The 20,090-nt window shown below is 45.0% G+C and overlaps 1 protein-coding gene across 4 annotated transcripts in view; it reads left to right on the top strand.

Annotated features, from left to right (window-relative positions):
* The window catches only part of RNF130 (ring finger protein 130), a 160,203-nt gene that overhangs the window by 87,422 nt on the left and 52,691 nt on the right, over positions 1 to 20,090 (top strand). For 3 of the 4 annotated variants that reach the window (XR_008625486.2, XM_034961216.3, XM_014345187.4), the window contains exons 4-7: positions 3,494 to 3,565; positions 5,409 to 5,491; positions 13,150 to 13,246; positions 16,655 to 16,859. Coding sequence is in view for 3 of the 4 variants with exons in the window: in XM_034961216.3 (XP_034817107.1) it covers positions 3,494 to 3,565; positions 5,409 to 5,491; positions 13,150 to 13,246; positions 16,655 to 16,859 (457 nt within the window). In the remaining variant the exon portion in view is untranslated. Of the gene's footprint in view, positions 1 to 3,493; positions 3,566 to 5,408; positions 5,492 to 13,149; positions 13,247 to 16,654; positions 20,086 to 20,090 lie in introns of those variants that run through there. The other variant, XM_063604343.1, reaches the window with a different exon arrangement.

Below are 20,090 nucleotides of genomic sequence, written 5' to 3'. Positions count from 1 at the left end.
AGTGGAAGACTTAATGTTGTTAAGATGCCAGTTCTCCCCAAGTGGATGTATACATTCTGCACAATCTCATTGTAAATCCCTGATGTCTTTTATCATACAGATGGACAAACTGATCCTAAAGTTCATATGGGAATGCAAAATATCAAGAAAAACCACAAGGATGTTAGAATAGAAAGGAAATGTGGGATGGTTAACACCACCTAATTTCAGATCTATTACAAAGCCTCAGAAATCAGGACAGGATTGTATTTCCTTAATGGTAAACAAATAGATGCATGGTACAATAGTGTCCGCACATAGACCCACACATTTATGGACAACTGGTTTTTGACAGATTTAGAAAGGTAATTCTGTGGAGAATGGACAACCTTTTCAACAAATGATTCTAGAACAATTGTATGTCCATATGCAAAAAAAAAAAAAAAAAAAGTTCATCTGTACCTGACAGAATACACAAAATGAGTCAGAACCCTAAATACAAAGTATGAAACTATAAAGTTTCTAGAATAGAAAACGGGGAAGTCTTTGTAACCTTGAAATAGGCAAAGCTTCCTTAATATGATACTAGAGCACAGTCTACCAATGAAAAAATGATTAATCGACTTCATCAAATTAAAAACTGCCATAAAGTGAGGGAAAATACATGCAAAAGGATTTTTATCTGGAATATATAATGTTCTCTCAAAAGTCAATAATACAAAACAACTCAGAAATATAGGCAAAACACATGAACAGACACTCCACCACAGACAATGTACACATGGCCAATAAGTACATGAAAAGATGGTCAACATCATTACAATAGGGAAATGCAAATTAAAACTGTAAGGAGGCTGCATGCCGTGGCTCACACCTGTAATCTCAGCATTTTGGGAAGCCGAAGTAAGAGGATTGCTTGAGCCAAGAAGTTTGGGACCAGCGTGGGCAACATAGTGAGACCTCGTCTCTACAAAAATAAAAATTAAAAAATGAGTTGGTCATGGTGGTGCACCCCTGTAGTTCCTGCTATTCCAGAGGCTGAAGCTGGAGAATCACTTGAGTGAGCCCCAGAGGTCAAGGCTGCAGTGAGCCGTGTTTGCACCACTGTACTCCAGTTTGGGAAACAGAGCAAGACCTTGTCTTAAAAACAAAACAAAACACAAAATCTCACCATACCAAGCGTTGGTGAGAATGTGGAGGAACTATAATTTTCATGTACTGCTGTTGCAAATGTGAAATAATATGCCCAGTTTGGAAAACACTTTGGCAGTCTCTTAAATAAAAGTCAGACAACTATCAGGTGAGCCCATCTTTCTACTTGTAGTATTTACCTCAGGAAAAAAGAAAGCATATGTCCATGCAAAGAATTGAGAATGTTGTTGTCAGCTTTTCAGTACAGCCAAAAACTGGACCACAGTGCAGATGTCCCATCAACAGGTGAAAGGATATTGTGGGCCATCTCTTCAGTGGGATACTAGATAACATTAGAAAGGAGTTAACTGTTGAAACATGCACCAAGGTGGCTTAATCTCAAGATAATCATGCTGAGTCAAAGAAGCCGTACACACGGTAGTACATACTGTATCTACTCCATTTATGGAAAACTCATGACGTTGCAAACTGTTACAGCAAAAAGTAGATCATGGAGGGATGGGGTGGCGGGAGGAGGGAATTAGGAAGGGGCACAAAGAGGTTTGGGGATGTGGTAGATACACTGTCTTGATTGTAGTTAGGTTTTCATGGGTCATGAAAACAGTGTAGATTTCATATGCAACTTCAAACTGTAACTTTAAATATATGTCAGAGTGTAGATTTTAAATATATGCAGTCTATTTTAAGTCAATTATATCTCCATAAGGTGGTTTAAAACCAGCGTGACAGAAGGGACTCATAGATTAGGCTTCAAAGACGGAGCAGCCACACGCAGTGTGTGGATTTTGTATCTTGATTCAAACAAGCCAGCTGCTTAAAGACATTCTGTAAACACCTAGGGAAATTGTAGTATAGTGTGAGTATTGGATAATGTTGATTAATCATTGTTACTTTTGTTAGGAAAGACGGTGGCATCTAACAAAAGCCCGTGTCTATTAGAGGTGCTTATGGGTGAAATTATGTGATGCTTGCCATATGCTTCAAAATCATCTAACACAGTAAAGAGGGAAACAGATGAAAAATAGAAGTAAAGTACTGGTAATGGAAGCCGGATGTTAGATACATAGGGAAGGCTTTATTAAATCATTCTCTGTTCTTTTGTGTGTTTAAAACTTTCCCCTAAATTTTTTCTTACATGTTTCTATGGGTTTTTAACATTCTTAAGATGTCCGTTGTTTTGGTCCCCGCCTTGCTCTGTCAGGAGCAGCATCTGCCTTTTCCCGCAGTGTAAGGCCTGGATGTGTCTAGAGTGACGTCTCCCTGATGTGCCTGGGACAGTCGCGGTTTTTGCCCCTTGTCCCAGTGTGAGTGTTCCTAGGGCCCTCTGATGCACAAAGCTTTCTAATTTGAACAGGAAAGCAGATGCTCACCTTAGTTTTCTTCACATACCTGTTCTTTACACCTGTTTATCTTTACTAGATTATTACTTTGCCTGGAACCCACTCCTACCCCTACACCCGGAACCCCCTCCTAACCCTACGCCTTTCCCATCTAACCCCTTCCCAGTCTTAGTCCAGGCCTCGACTCCTCAAGACCTTCCCTGATGTTCCTCCCCTGCCTCGCCCCACCCCTCCTGGTCGCCTCCTCTGTGCTGCCACCTGGCCCTGGGCATGCTTGAGTATACACCATTAACGCAACTGTCCCAGTTCAGTGAGCTTTTCCAGGGTAGGGATCACCATCTCTTCATCTGTGGGTTGTTGGTGCCAAGCAGTGCTAGCAGTGTCTGGGAGAATGTTGCATAAATCCAGCCTTGGAGATTCTCTGCCCTCACCCTTACAGATAATGAAAACAGCTCAACCCTGGAAGGTAAGTACACCTTCCCAGGATCCCAGAGGATGATAGTATAGCAAGCCAGAAGCGGAGCTGTGACGCATTCCTTCTCTTCACACTTGATGATGCGATAAGCAATTTCAAGGAGCGGTCAAGGTTTCCCTTAATAAGACGGCATTTACACACCTAATGGTGATCATTCGTTGAGCAGAATCCAAAAGCCATTGGAGCAGCAGGAGTGGCTCTGGAGTGTGCAAGAAGTAGGTTTGATAGTGCTGTGATGTTTCAAATGTTTATTCGACACAAAATGCAGCAATTATGACACCTAACTTTTTTACTGCTGGAGAATTGAAGACCTATATTTCTATATTTCTGTTTGACCTAACAGGGTGTTCTAACACTTTTTACTTTTCAACCAGAATGCTGAATCTTGATACAGCCACCAGTTTTTCTATTTTATCATTCTCTTATATGTAGGACATGGAGAGGGATGTAGTAAAATAGAGACTTTATACTTTTAATTGCTTAAAAATAAAGTACGTCATTCGGAGATCTTACACTTAATATCTGTTTTTATTTGCAATTTTCATAGCGTCGTCTCGGAGATGCAGCCAAGAAAGCCATCAGTAAATTGACAACCAGGACAGTAAAGAAGGGTGACAAGGTACAGTCATGAAACAACTTCAGCACCGTAAAAATAATCCAGCAGTTTTGTTTTTGTTTGGTGGGAGAGGACACACCCTAATTGTTTACATTTCATTCATTAGATTTTCTCCAACTACACCACCTAATGCTTTATTTTAAACTACCTTCTTACAGTAACTCTAGCTGTGTTTTCCTACAGAGTTTTCTTCTGCTAAAACCTAGCATGCATTTTCAGAGAATTCTGGTGGGACCATTTGTGCGTTAAAAAGCCAGGAGATGTGTTTTCTTCCTGTACTTCCTGGGACTTTGCTATGTCTCTTTTGTTGTTTTATTTTTTCACTAGATACATGGAGAGTTGAAGACCTGCATTTCTAGGGAGTTTCACCTAAAAAGGTGCTCTCTTTACGATGGGTTGAGCAGTTTGAAAGAAGAGCAAAGTATGTCAGGGTCATCCCTGGTGGCTTGGAGGACCAAGGGAGAGAGGCAGTGTCAGGATGCTGTGGCGGAGACCTCTAACTGACATCCCGCCTCAGAGCTCTAGTTATGGTAGAGCCCTGCTTCTCCGCTAGAAGGACACAGTTGCATCTTAGTGCTGCCCCTACATTCAGAGTATTCAAGGTTATCTAGAATGGGAAAATGGCATCTCAAAAGGCATAAAACGAAAACTGTCTCCTGCCCCACACCCAATTCTAATATTTAAGCACAGACTTGTGCCTGGAAGGATAATTTCATATGATTCTCTGTCTTCCTAAGTTTTACCAATTTCTTGGACTTTACCCATTATATTCCCATTGTCTTGATACCACCGTATCTAGTTGCCTTTGAAACAGCTTCAGAGGGTGAAGACATTCTTAGTGAACTTTATTGTACACCAAAGAAACAGAAAAGGGGGAAATCACTTAAGAAAATAGAAGCAGCATCAAAACGGCTTGCATTTCAGTGGCAGAGGAGTGGTGACCACGGTGACAGTGTAGATGCCTTCTTGGCCTGGTAGCCTCAGCTGCCACAATAGTATGAAATTCCCTGGAGCGGATTTAACCTACCCATCTGACTTTGTATCCCGGGCCAGCACAGTTATTTCCTTTAATTATTAAAGCCAATTCATCTTAGTTTGTACCTCCTAGACCTGGCAAGAGTTGTTCACTGAGTTTCAGTCCAAGTGACAGTGACACAGCAAATAGTCTGTTTTCTTGGCTTAGGTTCCTGGCATGTTTTGTTTTATGACAACTTTTGCAAAACCCCTTCTCAGTCCTAGGAGGAAGGAAATCAATTAATCTGGTGTCTGAATACCTGGCTGACTCTTTCTCACTCTTAATGAAGACCGAGTATTGAATTGAGCCAATGACCCTTCTCCATCCCAAATCTGTGACCAGATTCACAGCTCCCATTCTTGGGGTGGGTTTCTAGACAGCAGTCTGCTGGGATTCAACTCACCATCTTTCCTGTCTGTACTTAGGTGTGTGTTTAAGTGAACATCCTGGTGAGCTTCCAGGCTGTGTCAAACATAGCAGTGAAACCTCTTCAGACCAATAAGTAATGCAGGGGAAATGAGGGATGGGGAGATCATGATGGTCCAAGCTGATTCTAACCTTGAAAAAATTAGAATTCCGACTTAATTTTTGTAAGACATATCATAACAAAATTAATATAGATTGTTATAATTTTTAAAACAAAATAGATTGACTTAGACATAATTTGGGCCAATATAGTTAGGCAAATAAAAACAAATTAATTTTAATCATTTTTCACTTTATAACACTTGCTTACCATAGTAGCCACAGAAAGATTCTGAGCTGAATTGCATCCCAACCATTTATATACTTGCAGCGTGTGACTTTTTGTTTCTGTACTTTTCATTTTAGGAAACTGACCCAGACTTTGATCATTGTGCAGTCTGCATAGAGAGCTATAAGCAGAATGATGTCGTCCGAATTCTCCCCTGCAAGTATGTCAACTTCATTTGTTTGAGAAAGAATGATATTAATGTGCTTTGTATGCCTCCTTTTCAGGGCGGGCATCTCCCTTGCTTTTGAGCGCTACCCACCCCGTGGCTTTCTGGAGGCCAAGTCCGCTGTGCATTGCCAGCAGGGAGTGGTGCTGTTCAGCAGGTGCGGGTTGCACGGCCTTCCGAGGTGTAGCCAATATGCGATGTGGCACGCGGCCTCCAGACTCCCCAGACACAGCCTAGGAGTGTTGAGGTCGAGAATTCTTGTTCTATGGTTTCGTTTATCTTTTTATGTTTGTTTTCTTTTATTTATTTATTTATTTATTTATTTATTTATTTATTTATTTATTTATTTTTTGAGACGGAGTCTCGCTCTGTCACCCAGGCTGGAGTGTGCAGTGGCGCAATCTCGGCTCACTGCAAGCTCCGCCTCCTGGGTTCATGCCATTCTCCTGCCTCAGCCTCCCGAGTAGCTGGGACTACAGGTACCCACCACCATGCCCAGATAATTTTTGTATTTTTAGTAGAGACGGGGTTTCATCATGTTGGCCAGTTGGTCTTGAACTCCTGACCTCAGGTGATCTGCTTGCCTCAGCCTCCCAAAGTCCTGGGATTACAGGCGTGAGCCACCGCACCCGGCCTGTTTTCTTTAAAGATGGGGTTCTCACTATGTTGCGCACAGCTGAACATGAACTCCTGGGCTCAAGCAGTCCTCCTGCCTTGTCCTCTCAAAGTGTTGGGATTACAGGCATGAGTCACTGTACTTGGCATTGTTTTGTGATTCCTGTGGGTTTCAAAAACAGCCCCTTGTTCCTCTCCATCTTAGACTACATCTCTAAGCCCTTCAGTGAGACTTCCATGGAGCTCACCTGTCTCTGGGTACAGCAACTCCAGGGACTTGGATTAAATCTTTTTCTAAACCTGGATTATGCAAAATGGAAAGAACTGATACCTGCTTTGTGCCTGCTGTGGTTCAGATGCTCTGCTCTGAGCAGACTATACTCACTGTCTCCTATAATTCTCCCAACAGTCCTAAGAGGGTGTGTTTTCCCCGTTGTACAGTGAAGGATGGTGAGCCGATAGCAGGTTCCAGGGTGGCACAATTCAGAAATGGCAGAGCTGTGTCAAGGCCTGCCTTTAATGTGGTGCTCCCCACATAGGACCAAGCCTTCCTCCATGAGGAAAGGACTCGCCTGTGCCTGGGTGCCCTGGAAACAGCATGTTGGTTTCTCCCGTGGCTCCTCTCAAGCTGGGGAGCATGAAACTAAGATACACAGTTCTGAGTGTCAATTGGATAAATAGGAAGTCACCTGCCAAGAAGCCTAAAACCAAAGAGTTTGCCTCTTCCTCCTCCCTTCCCTTTAAAAGACATCCACACAACTCCAGCCTTATAATATGGAGCATGTGAATTAATAAAATAATTGTGAGTTGTTATCTCCATGAGGCTACTGGTCTTATTTTACTTACAAAGTAATCTATTTTGAGTCTAGGAAGATCTGTTTTTTAAAAAAAAAAATCAAACTGAAGAAGAATTACATGTACTGAAACAGAAATCCAAGATTCTGGAAGTCCAGTCATTCTAGTTTACATATAAAGGAAAATCTATAAAACTAAATGTAAGCTGTCCTCTAGAAAATTAAACTATGGAACAGCCAGTCTTCCTTCACATGCAGTCATTGACGGGCTAAACGTGAGGCTAAAGGAAATGCATACGCCAGTGCAAATCAGGAGAAGGGCCAGCGGGACACAGGGAGGCGTCATCCACACTTGCCTGCTTCAACACCGGAATGACCAGGAGAAGCCAAGGCTCTCCACATTCTGTCTTGCCGTTTCAGCCCAGGATCCTCCAGAACCATATGGCACCTAAAACTACGGGCCTCCAAAACCATTCATGGGTATATTACTAGAATGAGGGGATCTTCCCTCAGGGGAGGCTCGGCCTGAGGTAGGTTACGCTGGGAACTTAATCCCCTTATCTTCATCCCTTCACTGTTGGCTTTTCCACAGTTTCATTCGGAGTTATCTTTTTCCTTTTGTATAATTTTTATTTTTTGTAGAGTTGGGGTCTCACTATGTTGCCCAGGCCGCTCTGAACTCCTGGCCTCAAGTATCCTCCCACCCTAGCATCCTGAAGTGCTGGGATCACAGGCGTGAGCCTGACGTCTGGCCCTCTTTTTAAAATTTAGTTCATTGCTTTCCAGACCTGGCTGTGCATCAGAGTCAGTGGGAGGCTTTCAGAAGCATCCCGGGTGGAGGCCGGGCATATGCGCTTTAATTATAAGTTCCCGCCCGATTGTCGTGCTGCAAAGCCACGCCCGCCTCCAAGGTCCAGGCCATGGTTGATCTGAACCATTTCTGCGCTGCACCTGCCACCATAGAAGTGGCTTGTGTTTGTGGTCTGCTTGTGAATGTTAGAATTTTTGGCACCCTTCACGGAATTTCGTTGCACCCTCTATGGTACTGTTACTTGGTTGTCTTTCAGTACTGGGTCACTGTGTTACTAGCTGTGCTTACTGCCCTGGCTGAGTGTAGAGTTTTCCCTGTTGCTGTGGAACTGAGCAGCTATTTGTTCCTCTTACACTCCACGCATCACCAGGCTGTAACTTTCCCTGAGACTGCACCACACAGCCTGCTCAGCACAGCACGCCATCTCACTGCCATGTAGCGACAGTGCAGTTATCAGGTGTAGCAAAAATTAACTTTACACATCAAGCGGTACTTGTGACAGTCTTTAAGCTAGAGCAGCATTTCTCAGCCTTGGCACTGTTGACATTTGGGACCAGGTCATTGTGTGGGGGTGTGGGCCTGGCAGTGTCCTTGGCCTCTACCCATTAGGTGTCAGTAGCGCCCACCCACACACAGTTGTGACAACCAAAACTGCCTCCAGATGAGAACCGCCGAGCTGAGGACGGCTGTGCGCGGCTCTTCAAGCCTCCCCCCAGCAGATGCCACTCGCACAGCTGCGCCTTCGCGCTCACCAAACTGCCGCTTACGGAATTCCTTCTGCCTTGGGACGCCTCCCTGCCCCTGTTGTCTTTGCAGCCCAGAGTCGGTGTTACCTGCTGTGGCTTTCTGTACCTCATGTTGCTGAGCGGCTCTGTTCCCTCACCGTCTTCCCACGGGACTCTGAACAGACTTGGCAAGACAGAGCCTCCCCGCCGGGCCTGCCACTGCGCAGAGCCAGGCGCTCCGCATTCGGCACAGCAGCACCTGCAGGTGTGTTCACTCTACTTCAACACCTTAACTCACGCGCTTGTTCTTCACTCTCGGAGGACCGCTTCACCATTGACTGCCCAGAGGAAGCAATGGCTTTAATTCCCTCAGCGTCCTGACCCGGGTGCGCAGGCCGGAGAGGCCTCTGCTGCGGTCCATGCCGCTCCTCCCCGCGCCGCTGCGTGCCTGCCCTCTCCCTTCCTCGGGGCCTCGTTCTGCTGGCTGCTCCTTCCAGTGTTCTGCCTCTACTCGCCGGCATCTCGTGACACTCGCATCTCCCAGTCCAGTTTGTAAAACTCTTTCAAAGCCGTCGCCCTCCAAGTACCGCCCCACAGCGTCTGCTGTCACACCTGCCCACTGCCTCTTCCCTCCGTGAGGGAGGGAGATGGGCCTGGACACCCTCGTGTCCATCTTTCCTTAACGAGTCACAAGCTCAGCTAGGACTTTCTATCCAGAGCTGTCGAGCCTCTCATGGATTGCCTGCTTCTTGCCACGTGACCTTTCCTTTTCCTCTTCTGTCGCACTGTTTACTGTGGACAGATGGCAGTTGGCGTGGCGGAGGGGCCTCCCCCTCAGCTCAGTGATCACGGCTGATTCTCCTTTGGATGTTAGCCAGCAGGTCTTAGAAACAGAGGAACTGTCACCTCGTCTTATTAGACCTCTTAGAGGTCGGCCATCGGAGTGTGTAGTCGTTAGAAGTACGTTTTCAGAAGTGGAGTTGCCGCGTGGGTGAACGTGTGTTTCCATTGCCACTTCAGGAGCTAAAGCGGGGGGCCGGCCGCCGCAGATGTCTGAGGCTCCACTGCAGCCGAGGGTCCATAGAGACAGAGACTGCTGCCAGCCCCAGCTAGCAGAAGAGAGTTCTTGTCTGGGACCTTTAATAATCCTGCATCCTTTTATATTTGCCAGGTTCTTACACGGCACCAAGAGGCTGCAGAGCTGTGAGAGCAACTCACCTTCAATATAGAGGCCTCCCCTCCCGCAGCACTCTTCTGCTGACTCTAGTTCATGGCATGTGTGGGACATAGGAAAGGGGAGGGCGCTGAATTTCATGATTGCTGGGTTTGTTCCTTTCATGTTCTATTTGTTTCTCATTCTGTATCCCCAAGTATTTCTCATAGGAATAAAGGACTTTGTTGACGCTTGGTATGCTTGTGCTTTTCATGTTTCACTGTCCACATGTTACCTGCTTTCCGTCCCGATGCACCACCCACCCTGTGTGTGGTGGGCCTGTTTTTTATTTATGTGTGTTTTTATCACGTGAGTGGGGAACTTCTTTTCAAGGCCCCACTTGCCCCAGGTGCCTCTTTCTGAGGCCTCCTGGGTGTCCATGGAGCACCTTCCATAATGAGAGCCCACAGCCGTAGTGAGGGCGAGCGTGGTCAGGCGTGCGGGAATGGCCAGGTGGCGGGGCCGCTCTGCCCGTGTGATGGCCCTGCAGGTGCTCAGCCTTGGCCCACATGCTGTGTTGCATTGACTGCTCCAGACACTTCCCAAGGTAGATTAAACGCCCCTGGCCCAGTCCTTAGCTGAGACCTCTGCACAGCAGAAAGGTGGTTTGCCGAGCACCAGACTGTTGTAGCAGAACTTTGCCTAGAAGGGAAGAAAAGGCCACAGTGAGTTCAGTGAAAGTTGCACTGAAGAGACTAGCAGGAGGGTTAGACAATGGGTGATGAGGGGAAAAAGGTGCCGTGTTCAGGGCAGCTGCCTGTGGAGATCACAGAAGAGACAGGAGAGGAGGGCCATGGGTGAAGAGAACAGCCACCCAGCTTTGTGGAAGCGAGGGATGTGCCATGGGAATTTGAGACTGAAGATCTCTGGGTGAGTTGCACAGAAGCTGGACTAGCGGGGAATTTGGAAAGACAGGAGGGAAGGGTGTTAAGTGCTCAGAGGTAGGGTCAGGAGTAAGAGAGGGATGGGGTGGATGGAGAGCCTGAAGGAACTTTTTTTTAAAGACCAAAAATATTTCAGATTTTCGTTTAGCTGAGGAAGGGAGGTTTTCTAATTGCCACCAGAGAACCAGTTGGTCTTTTTTGTTTTTCTTCATAGTACCCCACAGCCTAGAGGAGAAATTTTTAATTGTTTAGTAAAACAGAGGGGTGGGCACTTCTTTTATATCAATAATCCTAGAAGGAAACAGTTACTCAAGAACCCAAACATATTTATAACTAATTTCAGGTTAAAGAAACAGGCAGAGAACACTGCACTCATGCAGCTTTAAAAATGAAATATGAGGATTATACCATTTGGTTCTTTCTGGATAGTAAGAGAAAAGAAAGAACAATAAGAAAAGGGAAAAGCAAAATCTGGCCCCAGTAGGGAGCACCAGAGCCACACCTCCATCCCCCCGACCCCCAGCGGGATGCCTCCCGTTCCTGCACCAGAGCCCTGATTGGAAGTCACGGCACCTAGGCCTCCCCCGACCCCCAGCGGGATGCCTCCCGTTCCTGCACCAGAGCCCTGATCATCAGAGGTCACAGCATCATATGTCTTCCATTACCTGTCAGTCAGCCAAGTCCCATTATCCACCCCGTGTAGGCCTGACCTGCAGCACCCTCCCGGCCACCCCACCCTAGCGCTAACCCAGTGCATAGGTCCGTACTCCTCCTGAAAATGTATGCAAGGTACTAGGCATTTGCGTCCCTGTGACTTTTCAGAGGGAGGTTCTGTAACTTCTATCAGATCTAAGGGAGTTTGTATGCCCCAAAAGGGTTAAGAAGCCTGTTGTGGTCTTTGTTTGTCAGTAGCCAGCATTAGTGCACTTGACCCCTGCTGGAAAGTCCAGCTGGCCCTGGGGACACCCTGGAGTAAGGAACCACTCCACACACAGAGGCTACGAGTAACAAGACATAACGCCTTAGGTGTACTGAATGTATCTGGGGCTTACCTATGGATTGGTGGGTTTCCAGCCCTTAGGTAAAAGCTTTAAGGTTTAAATAAATGCCTTCAGGGGTGATGGTTCTGGTTATTTCATTGTCTGTGAATTTAAGACTAGATTGATAAATTCATTCTTCAAGATCTTTACTCCTGTCCCCAAAGAAGTGAGTATAAGGCCATCAAACAGTGATAGGCAGACGTGTGTGTATATTGTTCAGGCCAAAGTTGTAAGCATGAATGTTTGTTCCAGATCCCAGTAGAAACTGAGTTCTCTAGACCTCTTTTTATAAATCAAAACTGCATTTTTAAACAGCTGTAAATAACATTAACTTAGAAATTGACAATCAGAGTTGTAAAGGTATATACCATGATTCAATTTGGCATCTTACTTAAAAATTTCTTTTATCTTGGCCGGGTGTGGTGGCTCACGCCTGTCATCCCAGCACTTTGGGAGGCCGAGGCCGGCGGATCACGAGGTCAGGAGATCGAGACCATCCTGGCTAACACAGTGAAACCCAGTCTCTACTAAAAATACAAAAAATTGGCTGGGCGTGGTGGCGGGCGCCTGTAGTCCCAGCTGCTTGTGAGGCTAAGGAGAATGGTGTGAACCCGGGAGGCGGAGCTTGCAGTGAGCAGAGATTGCACGACTGCACTCCAGCCTGGGCGACAGAGCGAGACTCTGTCTCAAAAACAAACAAACAAAAATTTCTTTTATCTTATCCCAAACTCAGATTAGTGTTTCTTCCAAAGCTGCCCTGAACGTCTGTCCTGGCACCCACCTTCTCCCTGTTTGGCCAGGACTCCAGAGCTTCAGAAGGCTGCTGGGCCGGGTGCTAGAGCTTGAGAAGTAATTTCTGCAGCTCTTCCGGAGGGCACAAGTTCCTTTTTTTAAGAATGCAAAACCCTGTATGACTGACTTATTTCCAGTCACAAGACTGTTGACTTCCTACTTGCCTGAATAAGAGAGAACATCTCCCATCCTCCCCCATTAACATTTCAGCTGAAAATTGCTGAGTGTTACTTGAATCTAGGCACAGTTTACCCCTTAAAATAGTTTCAGCTTCCCTGTAGCTTTTATAAACATTCAACATAAGTTGCTTAGAAGTTTTTAAAAATGATGTTTTAAATGGCATTCAAACAGGGTGCCATAAAACTAATCACTATACAGAGAACTCTTCACTTAGCCATGATTTAGTATCTTTTTGAAATTCCATTTTTCTATGTTAGCTATTGTAGAAAGCATAACTGGTTTATAAGGTGTGATTATTTTCATTCTTAATAAATTTTCTAAGTTTCCATTAGTCCTTTTTGGAATTTGGTAAAATAAAAGGCCCAAACAACCAAATCCTACTTAGCAGTTCTTACACGGTGTTGTACATATGAGGTTGGGCTCAGGAGATTTTCTGCAAGTTATATTTTAATAAATTCCCAATATTTGTCTCTTGGGGCTTAAAATATGTCCTGAAAGGGGGAAAAGCAGACTTAACTGAAAATTCCCTTTCTTTCCATTTTGGCCTAATAAGTTTCTCGGAATGTAACTTGTGACATAACTCTCCATTATTTTATAGGCATGTTTTCCACAAATCCTGCGTGGATCCCTGGCTTAGTGAACATTGTACCTGTCCTATGTGCAAACTTAATATATTGAAGGCCCTGGGAATTGTGGTATGTTTCCTATTTTATTTGTTACCACTTTTGTATATTATTATATGTATGTGTAATACAATATAACATAATTGGCATAATAGGAGGCATGACTAAGACACACAAGAAAACACTGGCTGTATTTGCCATGTAACCATGTAAGCCCGACAGGACCTTTTTGCCAGATTACTAAGAAGTCTAACCCATCTCAGAGAACTCCTGGAAGAGAAGGTAAATAACTCTACTAGGCCTTTTTTTTTCTTTTTTTAAATTTAAGAGACAAGGATTCACTCTGTGGCCCAAGCTGGAGTGTAGTGGTGCAATCATAGCTTACTGTAACCTCGAACTCCTGGGTTCAAGCAGTCCTCCCACCTCGCCTTCTGAGTAGCTGGGACTACAGGCATACACCGCCATGCCTGGCTAACTTTTTTGTTTTTGTTTTTGTTTTTTTGAGAGGGAGTTTTGCTCTTGTTGCCCAAGCTGGAGTACAATGGCACGATCTTGGCTCACTGCAACCTCCGCCTCCCAGGTTCAAGCGATTCTCCTGCCTCAGCCTTCTGAGTAGCTGGGATTGCTGGTGCCCGTCACCACCCCTGGCTAATTTTTTGTATTTTTAGTAGAGACAGGGTTTCACCATGTTGTCCAGGCTGGTCTCCAACTCCTGACCTCAGGTGATCCACCTGCCTCTGCCTCCCAAAGTGCTGGGGTTACAGGCGTGAGCCACTGTGCCTGGCCACTTTTTTATGTTTTGAAGAGACAAGATGTTCAGGTGGGTCTCAACTCCTGGCCTCAAGTGATCCTCCTGCCTCAGCCTCCCAAAGTGCTGGGATTATAGGTGTGAGTCACCACACCTGGCATGGTCCACTTTTAAAAGGGTGCTTCTGTTGGTCGATGAGTATGGGCTGAAGAAAGAGAGAAGGACATGATTGTTCTTCATTCCAGTACCTACCTTTAGAAGGTAGGCTGTATGCTGTTGACTCTGTTCCAGTCGTAAACTCCTCTGTGCTTGGCATAATATAAAACGATGTCATTGCTTATGTTCTTTAGCCTGAAGTTTGACTTTGATCTCTTGAGGGTTGGTAAGTTGCAAGCAGAGAAGGCAGGCAGTGACTGGAGCCCAAGGAGAACTGTTGACAACCACAGCCTGGCAGGGGCTGTCACCAGGCGTGCCAGAGTCCAGCTGTGGCAGGTGCCAGGTCAACACTGACTTGAGTAACCAAGGACCTTCATTAGCCCTTGCTTAAGAGAAGCATGTATAGCCAGGGTTATGCTTTTTATTGGAAAATAACATAGTTTCTGGTCTCAAAAAAGAATGAAAGAATGATCTCCTTATGGAACAAAAAGTTTAGTTTGATCCAACAGATGAACTCATTTTAGCTTGCAACCCAAAGGAGATCGACGTCATCTTATTTTAAATATACTGTCAAACACAGTTTCAGTGTATACAGTTGGGCAGTAATGCCCCATTTGTCCTTTGTCTCCAGAGATCATGTCAGTAGTGATGGGATTTCTCAAAGTATCGGGCATTACTGACACCATGGACTGGACAGTCCCTTCTTGTGGGGGCTGTCCTGTGCATCATAGACCGTTTAGCAGCATCTAAATGCTAGTAGCACGGCACCACAGCCACACAGTCAGAAATGTCTCCAGACATTGCCAGATGTCCCCCAGGGAGCAAACTCACCCCCATTTCAGACTGCTCTAACATAGAGCATCTGCCATGATGCCTAGCACAGTGTAGAAACTTTCTTTTTCTTTTTTTTTTTTTTTTTTTGAGACAGAGTCTCCCTTTGTCACCCAGGCTGGAGTGCAGTGGTGCGATCTCAGCTCACTGCAACCTCCACCTCCCAGGTTCAAGCAGTTCTCATGCCTCAGCCTCCCTTGTAGCTGGGATTACAGGCACCTGCCACCACACCTGGCTAATTTTTGTGTTTTTAGTAGAGATGGGGTTTCCCCATGTTAGCCAGGCTGGTCTCAAACTCCTGACCTCAAGTGATCTGCCCTCCTCGGCCTCCCACAGTGCCGGGATTACAGGCGTGAGCCACCGTGCCCGGCCAACAGTGTAGAAACTTGAAAAACAGTAACTTACCCTCTGTTGTTACCGCTAGCCACCTTCTTCTTTTTTTGTTTGTTTGTTTGTTTGTTTTGAGACAGTCTTGCTCTGTCGCCCAGGCTGGAGTGCAGTGGTGCGATCTCGGCTCACCGCAAGCTCTGCTTCCTGGGTTCATGCCATTCTCCTGCCTCAGCCTCCAGAGTAGCTGGGAGTACAGGCACCCGCCACCATGCCCAGCTAATGTTTTGTATTGTTAGTAGAGACGGGGTTTCACCGTGTTAGCCAGGATGGTCTCGATCTCCTGACCTCGTGATCTGCCCACCTCGGCCTCCCAAAGTGCTGGGATTACAGGCGTGAGCCACCGCGCCCAGCCTGTTTGTTAAGTATATTAAGTGCTAATACTTTTCGCCTCTGTTTATAACAAAAATCCTCCTAAAATGTATTGCAGGTTATCATTGGATCCTTAAATGTAATGAACATTAAAAAACCTCTTTTAACTGGGTGTGAGTCTAAGCATCACTTAGTACACTGCCTTTTGCTGTTTTAAATAAGGCTTTGAGATGACCTGAAACAGTTCTTTTGCCCAGGAAGCCATTAGTTCCAGGTTTGGTTGGCTGAAACTTCTCTCTATAAACATATAAACGTCTCACAACCACCCCTCCCAGCTGTGCTTCTCATGTGCTGCCTGCTGCTGCCTGCTGAGAGAACCAAAGGTTGTTAGGTAAACAAATAGCCACATTGTTACAACGGAAGACTTTTGGTGCTCACTTTTTAATTGGTAGACTTTGGCCCCAAGCAGCTCTATACCTCTCCCTCAGGATTAGGTGCTTAGGTTTTGAAACAGATCATTTTCTTACAGTTCAAAAGTCTTTTCAACTTTGACCTATTCTTGGTTTTATGCTTTTCTTGTGTTTAAAGGCAGACGATACTTAAAAACTGACTACCAGATAAATGGGGCTTTTAGAGAAGTTAGTAGGATGAAAGAGGTGTTTTCTATTACCTGGGATTCTTCAACATGGACATTTACCATGAAGCAAAGTAATAGTTTACTCTTTTAAACTGGATGTTTGCTATCTTTATGTTAATGATTACGACTCCCTGTGCCTGTGGGCCATGACCAGTCTTCTCTGATCTGCAATGAATTGTAGTTTTCCTTTGTAACATTTCTGAGAGGAGATCTCTGTGCCTTTTGAAGAAAAACTCTTAGGGTGAGAGAAGAAGGAGTAGGTAGGTGGGCAGATGAATGAGAGGACATCACAGGAAAAGAACCTGGTAAGGTCTTTGCAACAGGGCGTCAAAGTTTAGAATCTTTTTTAGAATCTTATGAAAGGTTGTGTTTTCCTTACAATTATTTTTAACCTGGAAATATTTTGCAGCCGAATTTGCCATGTACTGATAACGTAGCATTCGATATGGAAAGGCTCACCAGAACCCAAGCTGTTAACCGAAGATCAGCCCTCGGCGACCTCGCCGGCGACAACTCCCTCGGCCTTGAGCCACTTCGAACTTCGGGGATCTCGCCTCTTCCTCAGGATGGGGAGCTCACTCCGAGAACAGGAGAAATCAACATTGCAGTAACAAGTAAGTGGGGGCCTCCGCTCAGGCACAGGGCATGTGGCTGCCTATGTGGGCATTCGGGACCATCAGGAGAGTCAAGGCACTCGCCTCAGCCTGCAACACAGACCGTAACCAAGAAAGTGATGTGTGTTGCTGTTAAAACAGGTATTTGGAAGAATGAAACTTTATTTATGATAAGTAGCTGGTGTGTTTGTGTATAATTAATAGGAATAGCTGCATTTGATGAGTAGCTGTTCAGAGGTCTGTCTTAGTCGCTGTTTTATAAACCTTGTTTTGAAATCATTGCATTACAAACAGGCATTTAAAGGGAGATGTTGGAAGGTGACACAGTCACCCAGCAGTATTGCTGGTGTGTTGTATGCTGTGAGCGCTCGTGCTCTCCACCTCCGGGGCTACAGGCTACTTAGTGGGAAACTCATCTAGAACTTGAACCTAAAAATTCACAGTTCTTGGAACATAGCCTGTTGCGCACTTTATTTTACATTTTTTATGGAAGTTTGGTCTCTTGGCACTTAACTCTTTGGTGTAGTTGTACATGAGGTAGGAGAAAAGCCAAAGGACAATCTGCCTGAAAAAAAAATACCGTGAGCTAGTTATGAACGTCTTCACATCGCACTGTCGACTAGCAGGAAAGAAATGCTGAGTGTATTGATGGCGGTGCCTCAGGACGGTGTGAGTGAGCTGACAGCATGCGTGTAGGCATCATAGACATTCAGCCCTCAACAAGCCAGCTCTTCTCTTCGCTTCCATTCTCTACATGTTCCTTTCATCTAACAACCTTTCACCCATCTTCCTGATCACTGCTCTGCTGTTGCCTTTCCCAGCACCTGCTGCTGCTTGCCTAGCGCGTCACGCCCTGAGGCTCGTGGGACCCTTCTCCAGTCTGGGAGTCAGTGAAATGGATGACACTGTTACAAAATGTTTCTCCTCACATGTTAAGACTCGTGTGGTCTGTTCAATCAAAGTATTCATGTTTTTAACCAACCAGACATTATTATTAGAAAATGATTGCCCAGGTTGTATTCTGTCATCTGTGTAAACTCAGGGAGGCTTCATTCAGCTATGCAATAGGGAAAACTGTGCTTTGAGTGTAGTTTGGCTCATTTCTCACCATCTCTCGATTCGTTTAATAGCATTTCATGGTTTTCTTACTTTGGCGTTGAGGTTTTATGGTCTACAGTTTTAAAACTTGATTGAGTAGTAATAAAGGACACAAAGGTTGTTGGTTTATTAGTGAGTTTTTCAGGTCCTTCATTGATCAAACATTTATTGAGCACCTACTACTTACTACATTAAGTACTGATCCCGTTACATTTTATGTAGAAATGTCCTTTCAAAATCTTATGCTTTGATGAAAAAAAGTTACTTCATGTACCAAATTAATCACCTTTAGCAGAATTTGCACATGATGTTAATAAATAAAATCCACGTGATTGAACTAAACCACAGCTACCTCTGCTTTCCCTCCGAAGCCCTGGGCACCGTAGCAACCACAATGCATCCCGCTGGCACCCACTGTGTGCCAGGCACTGTGCTAAGTAGGCACTGGGGGCAGAGGTAGCCAGGCCGGCTGCAGGGGGGCACTGTGGAAATGCCGCCAGCATATTGGGTGTTTTATGATGGTGTTTACTTCCTTTTGTTACTAGTTTTTAAAATTGCAATCACACACACACACACACACAAAGACATGCAAATACGGGATGGTAGACTCAGAATTTGGAAGCATAGATGTGACGAAGTTCTACAAGGTAGTCTGCATATCATATATAAAAGTCTCCAAGAAGAAAAAAGAGGATACTGTGTTAAGTTCCTTGATGATGATGACATTCGGCTCTTGATTTTTTTAAATGCCATATACATTTTCCCTAACTTAAAACATTACAGGTAAAAATGGTGGGTTTTATATGTGTTCTTGAATGTTCATGCTGATTAAATAAAAAGCTTCAATCTACTGATGAGGAAGTTTGTAATTTGAGAGGCCGTGGCTGCACTGGTGTCTAAAAGGTAGGGGTTTACTAAGCATTTTAATAACACGAGCTAAGGTGGGCAGAGAAATGCTCCTAGAGCACTCTCCGGACCGGAAGTCCCCAGGAGCAGTGCTGCGTGACCTTTTGAAAGTCACCACCTTTAAAATCTAACAAAAGTATGTTTTTCTAGAAAAATGCCTATGCACACACAATTCTGCATGCAGGGTTAGGATTTGTGGAACCCAGATTGAGAAACACACATGCTATATACAGCTCGTGCATAAAACATTTGGCAGTCCGCGTGTAAAGAGTTCTCTCTGCCTTCTTGCACATATATAGGTAATTTTATTGTATAACATTTTGTTAAAACAGCCCTAGTCAGTGTGTACTCAAATATTTTATAGTTAAGACTTTTTAGCAAGTCAGATTGGTTCTTAGGTTGTTTTAGAGGTTCTCAATAAATACTGTTTTTAAAATGTTACCTTGACAACATAGGCTCTGAAAAGGTAAAGGAGAATATCTGGATGGAGAGAGAGAGAGACAGTCTAGTAAACATCCTTATTGTTGTAAGCACCAGAGGTTTTCAGCTCTGTGGTGGCCAAGTACCCGGTCAGTCGCCCGCCCCTCCTACTTGTGCTTGTCACAGCCTGGACAGCCAGTGCTGCTCCTCGGCAGGGGTTGGGAAGAGTAGTTTCTACTTTCTTGAGACACCAGTGAGATGTCCTTTTTATGTAAATATCCTAAGTAAGCCCATGCATAAGAGAGAAGAATGTAGCCACGGATGCCATGGGAGGCCGGCTCGCAGACGGCTGGGAGCACCCACAGGACCTGGAGAACCGCTGCTCCGTGCTCCTCAGCCTTTGACTAAGAATGAAAGCCCTGCAGAAATGACAGAATGAAGAAGGAAAGAAGGTTATAAATGTGCTTAGTCTACTTTACTGTCATTTACATTAACAATGAAAAAAATCTATGTCCTTGTGCAATTTTATATACATATTTTCACCGCACACTTTTTGGTGGCTACACTCCTCACAGACCTCAGGACCTAAATGGAAGAAATGGTTGGGCCATGCTTTCCTTTCTCCCTTGCAGCTTTCACCAGTACTTCCACTAACCTTCTCCAGTTAGTAGCTCTCTGGCAAACCTCCTGCTTCACTTCCTTGGGCCAATCTTGGCTTACACCTCCGTTGACGTCTGCTTCGTTGCATTTGAGGGAAATGTTGGCATCGATTTGACTTAAACCTTCTCCCCAGAGTGATTTCCTCCC

The sequence above is a fragment of the Pan paniscus genome, chromosome 4 (genome assembly GCF_029289425.2).
Source record: "Pan paniscus chromosome 4, NHGRI_mPanPan1-v2.0_pri, whole genome shotgun sequence".
Classification (NCBI taxonomy): domain Eukaryota; kingdom Metazoa; phylum Chordata; class Mammalia; order Primates; family Hominidae; genus Pan; species Pan paniscus.
This window is presented reverse-complemented; position numbering and strand designations above follow the sequence as displayed.